The sequence below is a fragment of the Neoarius graeffei genome, chromosome 9 (assembly GCF_027579695.1).
Source record: "Neoarius graeffei isolate fNeoGra1 chromosome 9, fNeoGra1.pri, whole genome shotgun sequence".
Taxonomy (NCBI): Eukaryota; Metazoa; Chordata; class Actinopteri; order Siluriformes; family Ariidae; genus Neoarius; species Neoarius graeffei.
The window spans coordinates 33,840,212-33,862,838 of record NC_083577.1 but is presented as its reverse complement, the minus strand read 5'-3'; the positions used below and the strand labels follow the sequence as shown (position 1 = coordinate 33,862,838).

Genomic DNA, 22,627 nt, shown 5'->3' with positions numbered 1-22,627 from the left:
CTTATCACTACCCCAGGGTATAATCCAACCGGAAAAGAGAGACACTGTTCACTGCCTTACTCTATTATGCCATATTATTATTATTATTATTATTATTTTATTTATTTATTTTTTAATTGGAGACAATTGTAATTATAACTGCCAAACTTTGGTAGTCATTAAGCTGTAAAACTGCTTTGCGACAATGCCTATTGTTAAAAGCGCTATACAAATAAAATTGAATGGAATTAATTGACACTAGTGGTCCAACAACAAATCAATTAAAGAGATAACATTTGATTTAGGGGCAGCACGGTGGTGTAGTGGTTAGTGCTGTCGCCTCACAGCAAGAAGGTCCTGGGTTCGAGCCCCGGGGCCGGCGAGGGCCTTTCTGTGTGGAGTTTGCATGTTCTCCCCGTGTCCGCGTGGGTTTCCTCCGGGTGCTCCGGTTTCCCCCACAGTCCAAAGACATGCAGGTTAGGTTAACTGGTGACTCTAAATTGACCGTAGGTGTGAATGTGAGTGTGAATGGTTGTCTGTGTCTATGTGTCAGCCCTGTGATGACCTGGCGACTTGTCCAGGGTGTACCCCGCCTTTCGCCCGCAGTCAGCTGGGATAGGCTCCAGCTTGCCTGCGACCCTGTAAAGCGGCTAGAGATAATGAGATGAGATGAGACATTTGATTTAAAAAAAAAAGTTGCCTAGGAATTTATCAATTGATTGTTATAAAGCATGCTGTAGCGCTACATAAATTAATTTAGATTAAAAATGCATTTGAGAAAAAAATGGTGAAAAAATGGGACAACACAGTCCTCCAAAGTATGGGAACATTTTCCAGTACATTGTGTTTTGATGTGAGAATCAAGTCAACTTGTAATCAGTCGTTTGTGGCCAGTCTTAGAAACAGTGGAAGCACAAAGTTCCAGGTCAAATCGTGCTTTTTACCTGCCTGTAATTCGGTTGAGAATGTCTAACTCTACACTCCTCCATGCTATTCTGTTTACAGTATACTGTTGAGCTTTTGCAGCTAGAACTCTGAGCCAAAGCTAGATAGTGTTTTGTTCATTTTTCAGTGTATAACATTCAAATCCTCAGTAAATTTAATCAAAATAATGTTTTATAAATAATTATCTCTCAACCCCAATTCCCAAAAAGTTGGAATGCAGTGTAAAATGTAAATAAAGCAGAATGTGATGATTTGCAAAGCATGAAAACCCTATATTTCTTTGAAAATAGTACAAGGACAACATATCAAATGTTGAAACTGATATTCTGTGTATGATATATATGTATATATTGCCCCTTTTCCACCAAAGCAGTTCCAGGGCTGGTTCGGGGCCAGTGCTTAGTTTGGAAGCGGGCTTTCTGTTTCCACTGACAAAGAACTGGCTCTGGGGCCAGAAAAACCGGTTCCAGGCTAGCACCAACACTCTGCTGGGCCAGAGGAAAGAACCGCTTACGTCAGCGGGGGGGGCAGAGTTGTTAAGACCGACAACAATAACAAGACCGCGAAAAATCACCATTTTTAAGTGACGAGAAGCAGCGGCTGTACAAACGCGAAGTCATTTATTATTATTGTTGTTGTTGCTGCTGCTTCTTCCGTGTTGTTTTTGCTTCAATATTCGCGCCAAGGTTTATGCAAACGTAGCGACGTAACTGACGTACACAGCGACGTAATGACGTATACAACGACGTAACTGACGTAATGACAGCGATGTAATGACATGTCTTCTCTTAGCACCGTGAGCGATGGAAAAGCAAACTGGTTCTCAGCTGGCTCGCAAGTTGAACGAGTTGTGAACCAGCACCAGCACTGGCCCCGAACCAGCCCTGGAACTGATTTGGTGGAAAAGGGGTGTATGTGTGTATATATATATATATATATATATATATATATGTATGTGTGTAGGGATGTCCCGATCAGGTTTTTTTGCCCTCCGATCCGATACCGATCATTTGATTTTGAGTATCTGCTGATACCGAGTCCCGATCCGATACTTCTTATAATCCATAAAAAATAAAGACGAGGAAAGAAACGGATCCAGGATGTTCCTCATTTTTTATTTAACACCTTATTTTAACATCCAACAACTCCGTTAGCAAACAGAGCACTTGCGTGAGGCAGTTTGAACAATAAATAAATAAAAAAAAATAACCTTAAAATACCTGGCAGGAATGTAAACAAATAAAAAAAAAAAAAGTGCCACAGTGCCGGTAATTTGCTTTTAAGAACGCATCTCACAGTGGTGTACAGTAATTTCAATTAAGGAAATGAACGTTTTTCTTGATGAAAACAAGCATTTCTACCCTTTCAGGTTTGAGCCCGTTTCTTTTGTCATCCAACGAAAAAAAAAAATGATCTCATGCTTTGCTTTCCGCTTCGAACTGCTTCCGTGTTCAACTTTGCCGGCAACAGGCAGCCAATAACCAATAGCGTCTCCGCTACAAAGTGATGTTATGCCGCACGCGTTGATGTTGCTGTGTTGAGACAAGAGGTCTGGTCTCACTCTGTGCCAACGCATAGCTATTGATGTGTTAAAAATAGGGCTGGGCGATTTTACGATTACGATGTTATTCACGATATAAAATCTCTACGATTAGAAATTAGACACGTACGATATGCCTACGATAAGCCTACGCCTTCAATAAAATTACTTTGTCCGAAGTTTTGACAGACACGCGAATAGCCAATCATAACTAAACAGTACCGCACGTAACCAATCAGTTGGAAGAGAGCCACGTCAAGTTAGGTTGCGTGCACACACAAACACGTGTAGCAGCAACGCACAGCATGGCTGTGGTGAAGTTTGCAGGAGCGCGGCATTTCTCCAACAAAGCGTGAAACAAAGCGATTATAACAGGGTTCCCGCGGGGTTTTAAAAGGTAGTTAATTATTTTCATCTCATTATCTCTAGCCGCTTTATCCTTCTACAGGGTCGCAGGCAAGCTGGAGCCTATCCCAGCTGACTACGGGCGAAAGGCGGGGTACACCCTGGACAAGTCGCCAGGTCATCACAGGGCTGACACATAGACACAGACAACCATTCACACTCACATTCACACCTACGGTCAATTTAGAGTCACCAGTTAACCTAACCTGCATGTCTTTGGACTGTGGGGGAAACCGGAGCACCCGGAGGAAACCCACGCGGACACGGGGAGAACATGCAAACTCCACACAGAAAGGCCCTCGCCGGCCCCGGGGCTCGAACCCAGGACCTTCTTGCTGTGAGGCGACAGCGCTAACCACTACACCACCGTGCCGCCCCGGTAGTTAATTAAAATAGGCTAAATTATGGCCAGTAAAAAGTACGGTAGTAAAAGGTAGTAAACGTAATCTGACGTGGTAGTAAAATTTTTTGACCCCCACCCAACTGGGCCTATGTGTTTTCTAATTCGTTTAATTAACCTGCATGCCATAATATCCATAAATTACTACATTTGGGCGAATTTATTTTTATGTATCGAGGAGGACCGCAGTGAGGAGTTGGTGGCGCATGCGCTTTGAATTCCAATAACGGTCGAATCCAGTATAAATTTATACCAGAGATTGTTTAGTACGAGACTGACTTTGTTTATACGGCTGTAGTCGAATCTATCTGTTAACCCGACTGGCGACATCTGCACAAGAATTAAACAATGGGGAAATGCAAATTTTCAGACCTCTGGCTGGAGGAACCTGATTTTAAAGACTGGCTAAAGGCGGTAGATGGCAATCGGCGAGAGGCGTTCATTGAAAAGTTGATCGAGGCACATGTAATGCGTTGTGTGCGCGCGCCTGGTGCGTTGTGCGCGCGCGCGCGCCTGGTGCGTTGTGCGCGCGCGCGCGCCTGGTGCGTTGTGCGCGCGCGCGCGCCTGGTGCGTTGTGAGCGCGCGCGCGCCTGGTGCGTTGTGCGCGCGCCTGGTGCGTTGTGCGCGCGCCTGGTGCGTTGTGCGCGCGCCTGGTGCGTTGTGCGCGCGCCTGGTGCGTTGTGCGCGCGCCTGGTGCGTTGTGCGCGCGCCTGGTGCGTTGTGTTGTGTGCGCGCGCGCGCGCGCCTGGTGCGTTGTGCGCACCATTTGAGGCATCCAAAATGTGATGAGCAAATCTGTTGAACTGTTCAAATGATTAAGATTAACCCTCTAAAACACTGATCTCTGGGAGGAAGGTGTTGACTCTGCCCACGGGCCTTCACGACTACAGGACTGGTGCAAATGACTATCTTAAGCAAACTTGGCAATGTGTTGAGAGACTGCCAAAATAGGGCTTGGGTTATGTGTGTTTTGTATCTTTAGGGTGTGTGTCTTGTCTTTGTCATGTGTGTGTGGGGGGGTTCGTGTTTGCCATTTGACCTGATCTAAATGTAATGAGTTGATGTACCTAAGCACATAAGATTTTTTGTGCAAATCTGTTCACCTGTTCAGAAGATTATTCCACAAACAAAAGGTTGGCCATCTTGAAAGTGTTGGCCGACAAAATGTAATCAGATCTTGTACCTAATGTGAAGTGTTGACACACAAGGTTTAGTGCAAATCTGTGTACCCGTTAAGAGGTTATGGGCCACAGTTTCACAGTTCAATAAAATTATAACTTGTATGTGGAAGTTTGTTTTCTTTTATGCAAATATGCATTACTCCATGTGTAGCCCTAGCAATGGGAGGTTCTATTATGCGTCCAAAGGGAAAGAGTTACACTACCGGTACGTTCAGATTTTCTTTCTATCTTGTCTCATCAATCCAACTCTTTGGGTAGAGTTGTCACTAACTTTTATATGTAGCACATTCACTTGGACTAACACATACACTCAAAGATTACCTTGTTAAATTGTGAGAAAATGTCCAAATCCAAATTGTCGCTGTGGTAGTAAAAAAAATTGTGAAGGTAGTAAAAAGGTAGTAAATTCAACATAAAATATCTGTAGGAACCCTGTATAAAAATGAGCGAGAAGCCGACTGACCGGAGTTCTGAACAGGAAAGTCAGAGCACTGCCCTGGAGGACATCGTTGAAAAGAAGGGCCAGAGATCTTCGGTTGTGTGGAGGTATTTTGGATATTTAAAATCGGACATACAACAAGGTGTTACACAAAACCTTAAACACACTGATGTACAAGATTGCACTTTTTTTCTCCTTGCAGCATAAGGTTTACATGTCAATATGTCTTTTATGTTTATTTGAAAGCTGCTAGAATTTGCACAAATGATTAACAATGGTATATAGTTTTTATTTTTCAGTTTCAATTTATTCATTTGAACAAAAAGAACAAAAGAATGTGCATCCAGTTTGTTTTGGTTCTGTGAAACTTGAAGGCTTGTTAAGCTATTTTTGTTAATTAGGAAGGAACTACTAATTTGTAATGTTCATATTTTGAGCAGAAAATTAAAGAAAATACAAAAATGGTGATTTGATTTATATCGTGATATATATCGTTATCGAAAATTTTGAAAAAATATATCGTGATATAATTTTCTCTCATATCGCCCAGCCCTAGTTAAAAATGAGAATATATTATATAGATATATATCCGATCCCTGATCGGGAGGCAATGCCCGATTCCGATCGAGTCTGAAACCATGTGATCGGGCCCGATTTCCGATCACATGATCGGATCGGGACATCCCTATATATATGTGTGTGTGTGTGTGTGTGTATGTATGTATGTATGTATGTGTGTGTGTGCGTGTGTTATTTATCAGCTGGGAGGTCTGTATCGTGAAATAGCGTGACTGAGGTCTTGAAAGTACTGACGGAGGCCCTCTGGGCCAAGGTCAGTATTCAAGGCCGAAGTCACGGTATTTCACCATACAGACCGACCTTAAGCTGGTTAATAATATATACTAGTGCATCTCAAAAAATTAGAATATTGTGAAAAAGTTCAATATTTTCCATCAGTTATTTAAGAAAGTGAAAATGTTATATATTATAGACTCATTACACATAAACTAAAATGTTTCAAGCATTTTTCTATTTTAATTTTAATCAGTATGGCATACAGTACAAAAACATAAAAAAACCCATCTCAAAATATTAGAATATTTCATTTTGAGTTTGAGTAAAACAGTATGAACACAGTGTATCTCTCGGTCTAGTTCAGTACACACAACCACAATCATGGTGAAGTCTGCTGACTTGACTGTTGTCCAGAAGATGATCACTGATGCCCTCCACAAGGAGGGTAAGCCACAAAAGGTCATTGCTGAAAAGGGTGGCTGGAAAAGGTGCACAAGCAACAGGGATGGCCGCAGTCTTGAGAGGATTGTCAAGAAAAGTTGATTCAAGAACTTGGGAGAGCTTCACAAGGAGTGGACTGAGGCTGGTGTCAGTGTATCAAGACATCACGAACAGACATCTTCAAGAAAGGGGATATGACTTTCGCATTCCTAATATCAAGCTACTCCTGAGCCAGAGACAATGTCAGAAGTGTCTTATCTGAGCTAAGGAGAGAAAGAAATGGACTGTTGCTCAGTGGTCCAAAGTCCTCTTTTAAGATAGGGCTGGGCGATATGAGAGAAAATTATATCACGATATATTTTTTCAAAATTTTCGATAACGATATATATCACGATATAAATCAAATCACCATTTTTGTATTTTCTTTAATTTTCTGCTCAAAATATGAACATTACAAATTAGTAGTTCCTTCCTAATTAACAAAAATAGCTTAACAAGCCTTCAAGTTTCACAGAACCAAAACAAACTGGATGCACATTCTTTTGTTCTTTTTGTTCAAATGAATAAATTGAAACTGAAAAATAAAAACTATATACCATTGTTAATCATTTGTGCAAATTCTAGCAGCTTTCAAATAAACATAAAAGACATATTGACATGTAAACCTTATGTTGCAAGGAGAAAAAAAGTGCAATCTTGTACATCAGTGTGTTTAAGGTTTTGTGTAACACCTTGTTGTATGTCCGATTTTAAATATCCAAAATACCTCCACACAACCGAAGATCTCTGGCCCTTCTTTTCAACGATGTCCTCCAGGGCAGTGCTCTGACTTTCCTGTTCAGAACTCCGGTCAGTCGGCTTCTCGCTCATTTTTATACAGGGTTCCTACAGATATTTTATGTTGAATTTACTACCTTTTTACTACCTTCACAATTTTTTTTACTACCACAGCGACAATTTGGATTTGGACATTTTCTCACAATTTAACAAGGTAATCTTTGAGTGTATGTGTTAGTCCAAGTGAATGTGCTACATATAAAAGTTAGTGACAACTCTACCCAAAGAGTTGGATTGATGAGACAAGATAGAAAGAAAATCTGAACGTACCGGTAGTGTAACTCTTTCCCTTTGGACGCATAATAGAACCTCCCATTGCTAGGGCTACACATGGAGTAATGCATATTTGCATAAAAGAAAACAAACTTCCACATACAAGTTATAATTTTATTGAACTGTGAAACTGTGGCCCATAACCTCTTAACGGGTACACAGATTTGCACTAAACCTTGTGTGTCAACACTTCACATTAGGTACAAGATCTGATTACATTTTGTCGGCCAACACTTTCAAGATGGCCAGCCTTTTGTTTGTGGAATAATCTTTTGAACAGGTGAACAGATTTGCACAAAAAATCTTATGTGCTTAGGTACATCAACTCATTACATTTAGATCAGGTCAAATGGCAAACACGAACCCCCCCACACACACATGACAAAGACAAGACACACACCCTAAAGATACAAAACACACATAACCCAAGCCCTATTTTGGCAGTCTCTCAACACATTGCCAAGTTTGCTTAAGATAGTCATTTGCACCAGTCCTGTAGTCGTGAAGGCCCGTGGGCAGAGTCAACACCTTCCTCCCAGAGATCAGTGTTTTAGAGGGTTAATCTTAATCATTTGAACAGTTCAACAGATTTGCTCATCACATTTTGGATGCCTCAAATGGCGCGCACAACGCACCAGGCGCGCGCGCGCGCGCGCGCGCACACAACACAACGCACCAGGGGCGCGCGCGCGCACACAACACAACGCACCAGGGGCGCGCGCGCGCACACACAACACAACGCACCAGGGGCGCGCGCGCGCGCACACAACACAACGCACCAGGGGTGCGCGCGCGCACACACAACACAACGCACCAGGGGCGCGCGCGCGCACACACAACACAACGCACCAGGGGCGCGCGCGCGCGCACACAACACAACGCACCAGGCGCGCGCGCGCACACAACACAACGCACCAGGCGCGCGCGCGCACACAACACAACGCACCAGGCGCGCGCGCGCGCACACAACGCACCAGGCGCGCGCGCGCGCGCACACAACGCACCAGGCGCGCGCGCGCGCGCGCGCACACAACGCATTACATGTGCCTCGATCAACTTTTCAATGAACGCCTCTCGCCGATTGCCATCTACCGCCTTTAGCCAGTCTTTAAAATCAGGTTCCTCCAGCCAGAGGTCTGAAAATTTGCATTTCCCCATTGTTTAATTCTTGTGCAGATGTCGCCAGTCGGGTTAACAGATAGATTCGACTACAGCCGTATAAACAAAGTCAGTCTCGTACTAAACAATCTCTGGTATAAATTTATACTGGATTCGACCGTTATTGGAATTCAAAGCGCATGCGCCACCAACTCCTCACTGCGGTCCTCCTCGATACATAAAAATAAATTCGCCCAAATGTAGTAATTTATGGATATTATGGCATGCAGGTTAATTAAACGAATTAGAAAACACATAGGCCCAGTTGGGTGGGGGTCAAAAAATTTTACTACCACGTCAGATTACGTTTACTACCTTTTACTACCGTACTTTTTACTGGCCATAATTTAGCCTATTTTAATTAACTACCTTTTAAAACCCCGCGGGAACCCTGTTATAATCGCTTTGTTTCACGCTTTGTTGGAGAAATGCCGCGCTCCTGCAAACTTCACCACAGCCATGCTGTGCGTTGCTGCTACACGTGTTTGTGTGTGCACGCAACCTAACTTGACGTGGCTCTCTTCCAACTGATTGGTTACGTGCGGTACTGTTTAGTTATGATTGGCTATTCGCGTGTCTGTCAAAACTTCGGACAAAGTAATTTTATTGAAGGCGTAGGCTTATCGTAGGCATATCGTACGTGTCTAATTTCTAATCGTAGAGATTTTATATCGTGAATAACATCGTAATCGTAAAATCGCCCAGCCCTATTTTAAGATGAAAGTACATTTTGCATTTAATTTGGAAATCACGGTTCTAGAGTCTGGAGGAAGAGTGGAGAGGCACAGAATCCAAGGTGTTTGAATCCCAGTGTGAAGTTTCCACGGTCTGTGATGATTTGGGGTGCCATGTCATCTGCTGGTGTTGGTCCACTGTATTTTATCAAGTCCAAAGTCAACACAGCCATCTACCAGGAGATTTTAGAGCACTTCATGCTTCCATCTGCTGACAAGCTTTTTGGAGATGCTGATTTCCTTTTCCAGCAGGACTTAGCACCTACCCACAGTGCCAAACTACTGCCAAATGGTTTGCTGACCATGATATTACTGTGTTTTGATTGACCAGTCAACTTGCCTGACCTGAACCCCATAGAGAATCTCTAGATTTAAGATCAAGGGGAAGATGAGAAACGCCCGACCCAAAAATACAGATACGCTGAAGGTCACTATCAAAGCAACCTGGGCTTCTATAACACCTCAGCAGTGCCACAGACTGATCACCTCCATGCCACACCACATTGATACAGTAATTCATGGTAAAGGAGCCCCAACCAAATATTGAGCAGGGTTTTTTCTAGAAAAATTTAGTATGAGGGCGCTCACCATGGCGAGGGAGCGGGGGCGGGGGGGGAGATATGGTGCCGGTTGTCCCCCCCCTGCCGTGCAAAGCCTTTGAAAAATGCTCCAATAGGACATTCTGAGGCTATCTGAGAGGGAAATTGTAACAAATTGTCTGTCAACATTGAAAAAGAAAGATGTAAGGCCAAAAAAAAAAAAGTGTGTTTCCGGTAACATGAAATACTAAAATAAGGTCGGTAGGTAGGAAAGTTTTTTTTTTTTTTTTTTTTTTCTTAATTTTTTTTTATTTTGTTCGAAAAAATTAACACAAGTAAACATCTTACAAAATAGTATTTTGGCACAGAATCCTTTATACCACACATCATAATAAAATAAGTGTTTTAAATCTTTAAATGAATAAAAAAAAATATCGCGAGAGTTCGAGTTATGATCTACGGAAGCGATATTTCATGATATTTTCATGTAATAACGTGAAAACACCTTATCAAGAAATAACGTGAAAATAACGTCCTAGGCTAGGCTACTTCCATTAAAAGCAGACGGCCTAGCCTAGCCTACTGTAGAACTTGGGTCGAGCAAAAACATGGCTGAATCCTGAATGACTCCTATTTGTATAAATAGGGGACTACATAGGCGGCAAAATGTAGTGTTTTTCCCTGCCATGGAAGTGCACTTGTATACTGAAAAGGAAGCAATTTGCATTACAGCCTTGAATGAGGATTCAAAATGGCGGCTCGGCTCAGTTTATGCAGGAGGGCTGATAGAAGTGGCGAAACATTTTATTTTTTATCGTTTCTTTCACAACTTGAATGCATTGAAACAAAAAATTATGACTAACGCCGCTTACACTAAAATATCGAGGGAAATTTGTAATAACTTTACGGTCGGCAATTTCGACGCGGAAATTCTCGATCAGTCGGGTTACCGGAAACACACTATTTTTTTATTTGGCCTAATCTTCTTCTGCCCCGGACAGTCTTTGGCTTTCTTCCGCTTCGTGCCGCGGGAGGACATCTTTAAATGCCCAAGTGTCAACAAAAACAACTCACGAACTACTTCTGTCAAAAGCTCCCGCGCCGGTGGGTGAAAGGTCATTCAGTCTCGAGAACTCTCGCGCTACAAGTCAGCTGACCTTGTATGTAACCCATGTCAAATCTCGCGAGAGCAGCCGCGACAAGTAAACAACTAAACAACATGGCGCCTCAGTCTGAAAAACGCCAATTCGGATTGTTTTTGCACCGTCTGGCGGTGTATCTACTATGATTGGAATATTTTTGGAGCAATTATAACGTATTTGATGATCAGACACATTGTCACGTAGTGTTGCTGGGATGTTTTCACGGAGTCGGTAAGGGGGCGCACGCCGAGAGTAAGAGGGCGCAGCGCCCCTGTTCCCCCGTTTAGACGAAAGCCTGTTGAGTGTATAAATGAATATACTTTTCAGAAGTTGGACATTTCTGTATTGTAAATCCTTTTTTTGATTGATCTTAGGGAATATTCTAATAATTTGAGATACTGGATTTCTGATTTTCATGAGCTATAAGCCATAATCATCAAAATTAAAACAAAAAAGGCTTTAAATATTTCACTTTACATGTAATGAATATAGAATATATGAAAGTTTACCTTTTTGAATTAAATTATGAAAAAAAGGAACTTTTTCATAGTATTCTAATTTTTTGAGATGCACTAGTATATATTTTTCTTTACCAGATTCTAACAGAAAACGAGAGCGCCCGAAAGGGAAAACTGAGCCAAGCCGAGATTTTGAATCCTCATTCGTGGCTGTAATGCAAATTGCTTCCTCCTCGGTATACAAGTGCACTTCCATGGCAGGGAAAAAAAACTACATTTTGGCGCCTATGTAGTCCCCTAATTATACAAATAGGAGTCGTTCAGGATTCAGCCATGTTTTTGCTCGACCAAAGTTATACAGTATTATGACCTTTATTTTTCATAAATAAAGCCATTTGGTGAAACTTTGAAGAAGAGATTGTACTGGTTTAAAGTTTTTACCTAACATAGTGTTATGCATTGGGATAATATGGGGGCAGCACGGTGGTGTAGTGGTTAGCACTGTCGCCTCACAGCAAGAAGGCCCGGGTTCGAGCCCCATGGCCGGCGAGGGCCTTTCTGTGCGGAGTTTGCATGTTCTCCCCGTGTCTGCGTGGGTTTCCTCTGGGTGTTCCGGTTTCCCCCACAGTCCAAAGACATGCAGGTTAGGTTAACTGGTGACTCTAAATTGACCGTAGGTGTGAATGGGAATGGTTGTCTGTGTCTATGTGTCAGCCCTGTGATGACCTGGTGACTTGTCCAGGGTGTACCCTGCCTTTGGCCCCGTAGTCAGCTGGGATAGGCTCCAGCTTGCCTGCGACCCTGTAGAACAGGATAAAGTGGCTAGAGATGATGAGATGAGGATAACATGGTCCAAAATGGGCCTCATTAACTAATGAGATTAAACTGTTAGCAAGTTAGAGGTTTTTAGCTTTCTCCTGAAATGTTTGTCTTCCTCAGGGTAGTAAAACTCGCTTTCACTGTGAACACTGTCATTATCACTATCCATGCTGTAAAATTAATGCTATTTTGAATCCTCATTCACGGCTGTAATGCAAATTGCTGCCTCCTCAGTATACAAGTGCACTTCCATGGCAGGAAAAAAAACTACATTTTGCCACCTATGTAGTCCCCTATTTATGCAAATAGGAGTCATTCAGGATTCAGCCATGTTTTTGCTCCATGTTAGCAAATTGCAGGTTTTTAGCTTTCTCCTGAAATGTTTTCTTTTATTTCTTCTTCCTCAGGGTAGTAAAACTCGTTTTCGCTGTGAACACTGTTGTTATCACTATCCATGCTGTAAAATTAATGCTATTGTCCTGAGAAATGCTGGCAAAAAATTAAGATTTTTTGATAATCTTATAAATCTTATAAAAAAAAAAAAAGGAAAATGTTGACAAAAATTGCTGTGTTTGTTGTTGTTAACGAGCGAGTCGCCAGAGGTCCGTACCATAGGATACGGACACGCTTGCCAGCTAATCAGAGCGCAGGATTTGGACCGTGAAAAAATAAATGTATGTTATTTACCTGCTGGGAGGTCCGTATCGTGAAATACCATGACCGAGGTCTTGAAAGTACTAACCGAGGCCCTCTGGGCCGAGGTCAGTATTCAAGGCTGAGGTCAATGTATTTCACCATACGGATCGACCTTAAGCTGGTAAATAATATATTTATGTTTTTTCTTTACCACATTCTAACAGAAAACGAGAGCGCCCGAAAGGGAAAACCGAGCCGAGGCGAGCCTCCATTTTGAATTCTCACTCACGGTTGTAACGCAAATGGCTTCCTCCTCGGTATACAAGTGCACTTCCATGGCAGAAAAAAACCCTACATTTTGCCGCCTATGTAGTCCCCTATTTATACAAAAATGAGTCATTCAGGATTCAACCATGTTTTTGCTCGGCGTTAGCAACAGTTTCAGGTTTTTAGCTTTCTCCTGAAATGTTTTCTTTTATTTCATCTTGATCAGGGTAGTAAAACTTGCTTTCGCTGTGAACACTGTCGTTTTTGCTATCCATGATGTAAAATTCATGCTATTCTCCTGAGAAATGCGAAAATAAATGTTGACAAAAATTGCTACCATTTTTGTTGTTGTGAACGAGCGAGTCGCCAGAGGTCTGTAACCGGGGTCCGTAACTGGGGTCCGTATCGTAGGATACGGATCCGCTCGCCAGCCAATCAGAGCGCAGGATTAGATGGAAACCGGACCGCGAAAAAAATAAATATTATGTAGTGCAGAAGATGTAATCCCCAAATTCTTTGCAATTTTACATTGAGGAACGTTATTCTTAAACTGTTGCACTGCTTGCCCACACAGTCTTCCACAGAGTAGTGAATCCATCCCCATCTTTACTTCTGAGAGCTTCAGCCTCTCTGGTATGCTCTTTTTGTACCCAGTCGTTTTACTGACCTGTTGCCAATTAACCTAATTATTATTTTTTTTAACATTACACAACTTTTCCAGTCTTTTGTTGCCCCTGTCCCAACTTTTCTTGAAATATGTTGCTGACATCAAATTCAAAATGAGCACGTGTTTAAAAAATGAATGAATGAATTAATTAATTCAAATTTCTCAGTTTCAACATTTATGTTGTTTTTGACCAGTATACAAGCTTCAAAACCTGCTGAGTCACTCTTGGGAAGAAACTTGAGTGAGGAGAGACCGCCATGGCTCACAGGCTGTTTGAAGAGAAATACCATGCGTCACTTTACCAAAAGTATCGCATATCTCCACCTGATAGGGTTATGGAGCTTATTCTGGAGTACCTGAATAATAAGGTAGGATATGTATTCATTCATGTTGTCAGTAATTTCAATACAGCTAACCATGGATTTAAAGTAGATCATACGTTTCAGTCTCCCGGACCACAGTGTTTGGGCTCCTTCTTGCACCAACACACATTTCAGCTCTTTAACTTGTATTGGGCAAAAATAAACACTCGCTAAAACCTAGCTAATAGACAACATTATCAAAACATTTAGGAATATTTTTGATAGGTTATGCTTTAATATTACAGTCATTCCTGCAATGTTGAGCAAATCATCTTCTTCTTTTGGCTGTTCTTGTTAGGGGTCGCCACAGCAGATAATATCCCTCCATCTCCTCCTGTCCTCTGTATCTTTTTCTGTAGCACCAACCGTCCTCAAGTCCTCCTTTTACCACATCCATAAAATCTCATCTTCTGTCTTCCTCTTTTCCTTCTACCTGGCAACTCCATCTCCAGGATTCGTTTCCCAATATACCCTGGATCTCTCCTCTGTATGTGTCTAAACCATCTCAATCTCGCCTCTCTCACTTTGTCTCCAAGCTGTCCAACATGTGCTGTCCCTCTAATATTCTCATTTCTAATCTTGTCCAACTTTGTCACTCCCAATGAGAATCTCAGCATCTTCAGCTCTGCTACCTCCAGTTCAGCCTCCTGTCTCTTTGTCAGTACCGCTGTCTCCAAAACATACACCATTGCTGCTCTTTCTACTGTCTTGTCCACTTTCCCTTTCACTCTTTCGAGCAACCTTCTGTCACAAATCACTTCTGACACTCTCCTCCATCCATTCCAACCTGCTTGCACTCTCTTCTTTACATCTCTTCTGCACTCACCATTACTTTGTACAGTTGACCCCAGATATTTGAACTCCTCTGCTTTGACCACCTTTATTCCTTGTAGCTGTACCATTCCACTGTCCTCACCCTCATTCACACACATACTCCGTCTTGCTCCGACTGATTTTCATTCCCCTTCTCTAGTGCATACCTCCGTGTGTCTAAGTTTTCTTACATTTGCTCCCTGTTCTCACTCCAGATCACTATCATTTGCAAACATCATTGTCCATGGGGCCTCTTTGCCTGATGTTGTCTGTCTACCTGTCCATTATCATTGCAAACAATAAACGGCTTAGGGCCGAGCCCTGGTGCAATCCAACATCCATCTTAAATGCCCCAATCATTCACACTGCACATCTCACTGCTGTTACGCTCCCTGTATCGCGCCCTACTCACTATATAGGGCACTATATAGTGTAGACGCCATTTTGTAGTGCTGTCCGAAATCTTAGTGAGGATTATTTACACCCTATATAGTGCACTCCAAGTATCCCACAATGCATCACGAAAAGTAGTGTACAACTGATGGTCACTAACCAAAGCAATATATCCCATCACGCATTGCGGTCGTGCTGAAAGAAATCAAATTAAACGTCTCAAATTTGATTTAATAAAAGGCAGCGGCAAAGAAGAAAGTATTCAGCCTTGATTTAAAAAAACTGAAATATGCAGGTACTTTGTATTGATTCATGTGGGAAATGCGCTCAGTATAATATGGATTTATCGCAAAAATGCATGCATTTATTATTTTGAAAACCCACCAGCCGACTGATCTGGCACATTTAATTGTGCGACAGTAATGACGTAAATACCAGCGTGATGGACTAGTGTCCGAAAGCGTTTTTTCATTTTACCAATGAACTCACTATATAGTCCTCTATATAGTAATTCCCTATATAGGGAGTAGTGAACAAGTGAGCGATTTCAGACACAAGGACTGTCCTCATACAAATCCTGCACCAATCTCACATACTTCTCCACCATTCCTGATTTCCTCATGCAGTACCACAACTCCTCTCTCAGCACCCTGTTGTATGCCTTATCTAAATCCACAAGCACACAATGCTGCTCCTTCTGGCCTTCTCTTTACTTTTCCATCAACATTTTCCAAGCAAATATTGCATCTGTAGTACTGTTTCCTGGCATGAAGCCATATTGCTGTTCACATATCTCCACCTCTCTTAGCCTAGCTTCCATTATTCTTTCCCATGACTTCATGCTGTGGCTGGACAACTTTATGCCTCTATAGGTACTGCAGCACTGAACGTCATCCTTGTTCTTGAATATTGGTACCAGGATACTTCTTCTACACTCCTCAGCCATCCTCTCATTTTCCAAGATCCTGTTAAATAATCTAGTCAAAAAGTAAATTGCCATCTCTCTTAAGCATCGCCTAAGCAGCATTGAGCAAATGTGGTGTAACCAAAAAAAATGGGCCTCGTTTATCAATCTTTTAGTCAAGTTGTATGTACATGTTTTCTGAAGCCAAACCAAACTAAAAGTTAAGACTGGATTTACAATAGTTTGAGGAAAAAAGGCTTTGATTTTCTTCCTACTTTTGTGCATATGTTGATCACTCATACAGTGGTGCTTGAAAGTTTGTGAACCCTTTAGAATTTTCTATATTTCTGCATAAATATGACCTAAAACAATATCAGATTTTGACACAAGTCCTAAAAGTAGATAAAGAGAACCCAGTTAAACAAATGAGACAAAAATATTATACTTGGTCATTTATTTATTGAGGAAAATGATCCAATAATACATATCTGTGAGTGGCAAAAGTATGTGAACCTCTAGGATTAGCACTTAATTTGAAGGTGAAATTAGAGTCAGGTGTTATCAATCAATGGGATGACAAACAATCAGGTGTGAGTGGGCACCCTGTTTTATTTAAAGAACAGGGATCTATCAAAGTCTGATCTTTCCAGCACATGTTTGTGTAAGTGTATCATGGCACGAACAAAGGAGATTTCTGAGGACCTCAGAAAAAGCATTCTTGATGCTCATTAGGCTGGAAAAGGTTACAAAACCATCTCTAAAGATTTTGGACTCCACCAATCCACAGTCAGACAGATTGTGTACAAATGGAGGAAATTCAAGACCATTGTTACCCTCCCCAGGAGTGGTCGACCAACAAAGATCACTCCAAGAGCAAGGCGTGTAATAGTTGGCGAGGTCACAAAGGACCCCAGGGTAACTTCTAAGCAACTGAAGGCCTCTCTCACATTGGCTAATGTTAATGTACATGAGAACATTGAACAACAATGGTGTGCATGGCATGGTTGCAAGGAGAAAGCCACTGCTCTCCAGAAAGAACATTGCTGCTCGTCTGCAGTTTGCTAAAGATCACGTGGACAAGCCAGAAGGCTATTGGAAAAATGTTTTGTGGACGGATGAGACCAAAATAGAGCTTTTTGGTTTAAATGAGAAGTGTTATGTTTGGAGAAAGGAAAGCACTGCATTCCAGCATAAGAACCTTATCCCATCCGTAAAACATGGTGGTGGTAGTATCATGGTTTGGGCCTGTTTTGCTGCATCTGGGCCAGGACGGCTTGCCATCATTGATGGAACAATGAATTCTGAATTATACTAGCGAATTCTAAAGGAAAATGTCAGGACATCTGTCCATGAACTGAATCTCAAGAGAAGGTGGGTCATGCAGCAAGACAACGACCCTAAGCACACAAGCCATTCTACCAAAGAATGGTTAAAGAAGAATAAAGTAAATGTTTTGGAATGGCCAAGTCAAAGTCCTGACCTTAATCCAATTGAAATGTTGTGGAAGGACCTGAAGCGAGCAGTTCATGTAAGGAAACCGAACAACATCCCAGAGTTGAAGCTGTTCTGTACGGAGGAATGGGCTAAAATTCCTCCAAGCCGGTGTGCAGGACTGATCAACAGTTACCGGAAACGTTTAGTTGCAGTTATTGCTGCACAAGGGGGTCACACCAGATACTGAAAGCAAAGGTTCACATACTTTTGCCACTCACAGATATGTAATATTGGATCATTTTCCTCAATAACTAAATGACCAAGTATAATATTTTTGTCTCATTTGTTTAACTGGGATCTCTTTATCTACTTTTAGGACTTGTGTGAAAATCTGATGTTGTTTTAGATCATATTTATGCAGAAATATAGAAAATTCTAAAAGGTTCACAAACTTTCAAGCACCACTGTAAAGTGACTCATTCCCAGCACAAAACATTTGCATATAAGGATGCCCACAAATCTCCATTAAAAGTCAAGTTCACAGAGAGCTGGGAATATGAAATGAATAATGAGAGAAAAGGCACAAAGCTAGAAGTGGAAGTTATTTTCACTCACTTCTATACAAATAAAATGATGTTGCAGTGTGTAACAGCACCTGAAAAAGACAAAACTTAGAGACAGTTTTCAGAAAAGGTGACCTGGATATGAATTTAGTGAGGTGACTAAAGGTATGACCATGAAAATGGACTAGTAAAAAATTACACAGGTGATCATGGACGCCAAGCGTGTCGCATAGGGAAACTGCTATTTTAAAATTGTTTTAAGTGTCTCAGCCAACAAGCTAGAAGTGTTTTATGGCATTACACAGCAATTTATAAGGTAGTTTTTGTCCTCTGAGAAAATCCTATTGTGTTTTAAAAATTCTACTGGTCTTCCTTTCCATCATAAGTGTGACTTTAATCTTTCATCACTTGAGCCATTTGTTGAGCCATACATCTTTATGGCTATGCACAGACAGACCCATCCTCTGTTTTATGTGGTGGCATTTCTTTTGTTATAATTGAACTCGTAGGTTACCCGGCGTTGCCCGGGTTTTGCAAAATTCTGGGTTGTCCCCAGACTTCCATGTCAAATTTGGTGAAGACCCATTGAGAAATGGTGACGTTAACCCAAGACAAACAAAAATCCAAACATCCACCACCCAGAGGCCCTCCGGGAACCCCCTGGGGCCCAAATATGGAATTTCTGAGTTCTGCCAAATTGTGGCTATCTCCTGTACTTACATGCCAAGTTTAGTGAAGATCTGTCAAGTGTTTGTGTTGATAAATGTAATGTGAAAGGCATTGAGGGAGGGGGTGGGTGGATGTTGTGGCCCCCAGGGATCTCCTTGGGGCCCGTACATTAATTTTGTTTATTTCTGCAAAATTCCAGGTTATCCCTGGACCTACTTGCCAAATTTGGTGAAAATCCGTCGAGAAATGGCAACGTTAGCATAAGACAAACAAAATTTGCCGCTTATTACAGTGGTGCTTGAAAGTTTGTGAACCCTTTAGCATTTTCTATATTTCTGCATAAATATGACCTAAAACAACATCAGATTTTCACACAGGTCCTAAAAGTAGATAAAGAGAACCCAGTTAATGAATGAATGAACCCTTTATCATCACTGTACCAGTGAAATTGACCATCAACCTGTCCATACATACATACATACACATAATTGACAGAGGGGGAGTAGACAGGACAGGAAGATGGGGAAAAAAAAGAAAATTACAGAGTAATATGAGGAGAGGAGAAAAAAGCAACCCCCACTCTATGCTCCTGTGAGGAGTAGAGTGTGGGCACATTAAAAAAAACTCGGCACATAAGCACAAAAAAAACACAAGTACACTTTACAGCATGAAAACACGGGACTTCGGCCATTTCGGCCTCTTCTGCCCCTCGGACCTGCTTGATCCATCCTGGTGCCCTGTGTCTGGTCGGAGTTTTATCGCACCGCTCCTGTGAAGGATGGCCCCATGAGGACAGTTGAGGGTTATACCTGTTAAAACTGTTAATATTATAGTCAGGCTGTCTGTTGTTGCCCAAATGAGGATGGGTTCCCTTTTGAGTCTGGTTCCTCTCGAGGTTTCTTCATGTCGTCTGAGGGAGTTTTTCCTTGCCACCGTCGCCACAGGCTTGCTCATTGGGGATAGATTAGGGATAAAATTAGCTCATGTTTTAAGTCGTTCAAATTCTGTAAAGCTGCTTTGCGACAATGTTTATTGTTAAAAGCGCTATACAAATAAACTTGATTTTATTTGACTTCGGGGGGAAGGGGGGGCGATCAGGGGTGGGGGGTAAGGGGAGAGGGGAGGAGGTAGAGGTAACCCAGCACAAGCAAGCAGCCATCCGCTCCTGCAGCCATGAGGGCGCTGGTCACGCACCCGCTTGTCACACTGGGGGTGAAAGCGGCGATCGCAGGAAGTGGGGGAAGGAATGCGAGAGCGTCTCACAGCAGTGACCTTCAAAGGGAGATGTTGTCCCAGCAATGGCCTTGGCCAAGGCCCGTGCTGTCTCAGGGAGCCGAAAGCAGATAAGATTGGGATTGTTTGGTCTTGGGGCGAGCAGACGCATTTTTTGCACGTCCACTCTGTTTGTCCATTTCTGTCCATTTTGTCCAATTTGGTCTCCGAAATACATTTTCTTTGCAAAGCCGAAAGCTTCTCCATGATGTAATCCATGTTGCGGTTCAAGTTCTGAATAGCCACAGTCTGAGTGCCGACAGCTCTGCCCACCGCTACAGTCATGTCGGGCAGCTTTATGGGGCTTTGAACAGCTGTCACCGTTGTCTGATTTCCTCGATAAACCAGGGCAATGCCTAATCCAATCAGCAAAAGTCCTGTAATCATGGTTCCGAATAGGTAGATGTCTTCAGTGTCCTCCACGGAAAAACATTCCACCAGGACAGGCAGGTTCCCCTGAACCCAGGCTTCTCATCAAGAAACTGTGTCAATTTCGTTAGGAGACCAGTTTATCAATTCCATGATTTTTTTTTTTTAGTTTAGAGAGCAGTGGGAAGAGAGTCTCTCAAAAGTATAGACAGATGAGACGAGACAGAAGCACAAGTAGGGAAAAAGGGAGAGGAGAGCAGATGAGACAAAACAAATGAGACAAAAATATTATACTTGGTCATTTATTGAGAAAAATGATCTTACATATCTGTGAGTAGCAAAAGTATGTGAACCTTTGCTTTCAGTATCTGGTGTGACCCCCTTGTGCAGCAATAACTGCAACTAAATGTTTCCGGTAACCGTTGATCAGTCCTGCACACCGGCTTGGAGGAATTTTAGCCCATTCCTTCGTACAGAACAGCTTCAGCTCTGGGATGTTGGTGGGTTTCCTCACATGAACTGCTCGCTTCAGGTCCTTCCACAACATTTCGATTGGATTAAGGTCAGGACTTTGACTTGGCCATTCCAGAACATTAACTTTTTATTCTTTAATCATTCTTTGGTAAAACGACTTGTGTGCTTAGGGTCGTCGTCTTGCTGCATGACCCGCCTTCTCTTGAGATTCAGTTCATGGACAATCCATTTTCCTTTAGAATTCGCTAGTATAATTCAGAATTCATTGTTCCATCAATGATGGCAAGCCGTCCTGGCCCAGATGCAGCAAAACAGGCCCAAACCATGATACTACCACCACCATGTTTCACAGATGGGATAAGGTTCTTATGCTGGAATGCAGTATTTTCCTTTCTCCAAACATAACACTTCTCATTTAAACCAAAAAGCTCTATTTTGGTCTCATCCGTCCACAAAACATTTTTCCAATAGCCTTCTGGCTTGTCCACGTGATCTTTAGCAAACTGCAGACGAGCAGCAATGTTCTTTTTGGAGAGCAGTGGCTTTCTCCTTGCAACCCTGCCATGCACACCATTGTTGCTCAGTGTTCTCCTGATGGTGGACCCATGAACATTTAACATTAGCCAATGTGAGAGAGGCCTTCAGTTGCTTAGAAGTTACCCTGGGGTCCTTTGTGACCTCGCCGACTGTTACATGCCTTGCTCTTGGAGTGATCTTTGTTGGTCGATCACTCCTGGGGAGGGTAACAATGGTCTCGTATTTCCTCCATTTGTACAGAATCTGTCTGACTCTGGATTGGTGGAGTCCAAACTCTTTAGAGATTTTTTTTTTTAACTTTTCCAGCCTAATGAGCATCAACTACGCTTTTTCTGACGTCCTTAGAAATCTCCTTTGTTTGATTAGATTAGATTAGATAGAACTTTATTGATCCCTTTGGGAGGGTTCTCTCAGGGAAATTTGTGCCATGATACACTTCCACAAACATGTGCTGTGAAGATCAGACTTTGATAGATCCCTGTTCTTTAAATAAAACAGGGTGCCTACTCACACCTGATTGTCATCCCATTGATTGAAAACACCTGACTCTAATTTCACCTTCAAATTAACTGCTAATCCTAGAGGTTCACATACTTTTGCCACTCACAGATATGTAATATTGGATCATTTTCCTCAATAACTAAATGACCAAGTATAATATTTTTGTCTCATTTGTTTAACTGGGTTCTCACTGTCTACTTTCAGGACTTGTGTGAAAATCTGATGATGTTTTAAGTCATATTTATGCAGAAATATAGAAAATTCTACAGGGTTCACAAACTTTCAAGCACCACTGTATATAGATGACTAGTTTATTTTTTCTTAATTTATAAATAAGTGTGTAAATCAGCAACATTCAGAAAATATTTTCTTCATGTAAAATGCAAGATTTTGGAGTTATAATGCTTTACAGTTTGGTGCTATTAAAATATTGAAACAATGTTTTCTCCTACAGTAGAGCCAAATCAAATCCTTTCAAGCTAATTTTTAAAAAAGTATTATTAGAATAAAAAAAAAATAATTGTTGTATAAATGACATATTTACTACTCATTCATTCATTCATTCATCCATTATCTATAGAGGATGTGCAGTCACGTGACCCGCATGTGTGTACTCTGCCATATTGGACGGCATCAGGATTGTTTACCTTGCGTGAGCGTAATGGATCCAGGGAGTAATC

The 22,627-nt window shown here is 41.9% G+C and overlaps 1 protein-coding gene across 3 annotated transcripts in view; it reads left to right on the top strand.

Moving 5' to 3' along the window:
• LOC132891600 (uncharacterized) overlaps window positions 1-22,627 on the top strand; it is a 53,961-nt gene that overhangs the window by 14,332 nt on the left and 17,002 nt on the right. For all 3 annotated transcript variants that reach the window (XR_009655340.1, XR_009655339.1, XM_060929329.1), the window contains exon 2: window positions 13,851-14,024. Coding sequence is in view for 1 of the 3 variants with exons in the window: in XM_060929329.1 (XP_060785312.1) it covers window positions 13,914-14,024 (111 nt within the window). In the remaining 2 variants the exon portion in view is untranslated. The remainder of the gene's footprint in view (window positions 1-13,850; window positions 14,025-22,627) is intronic.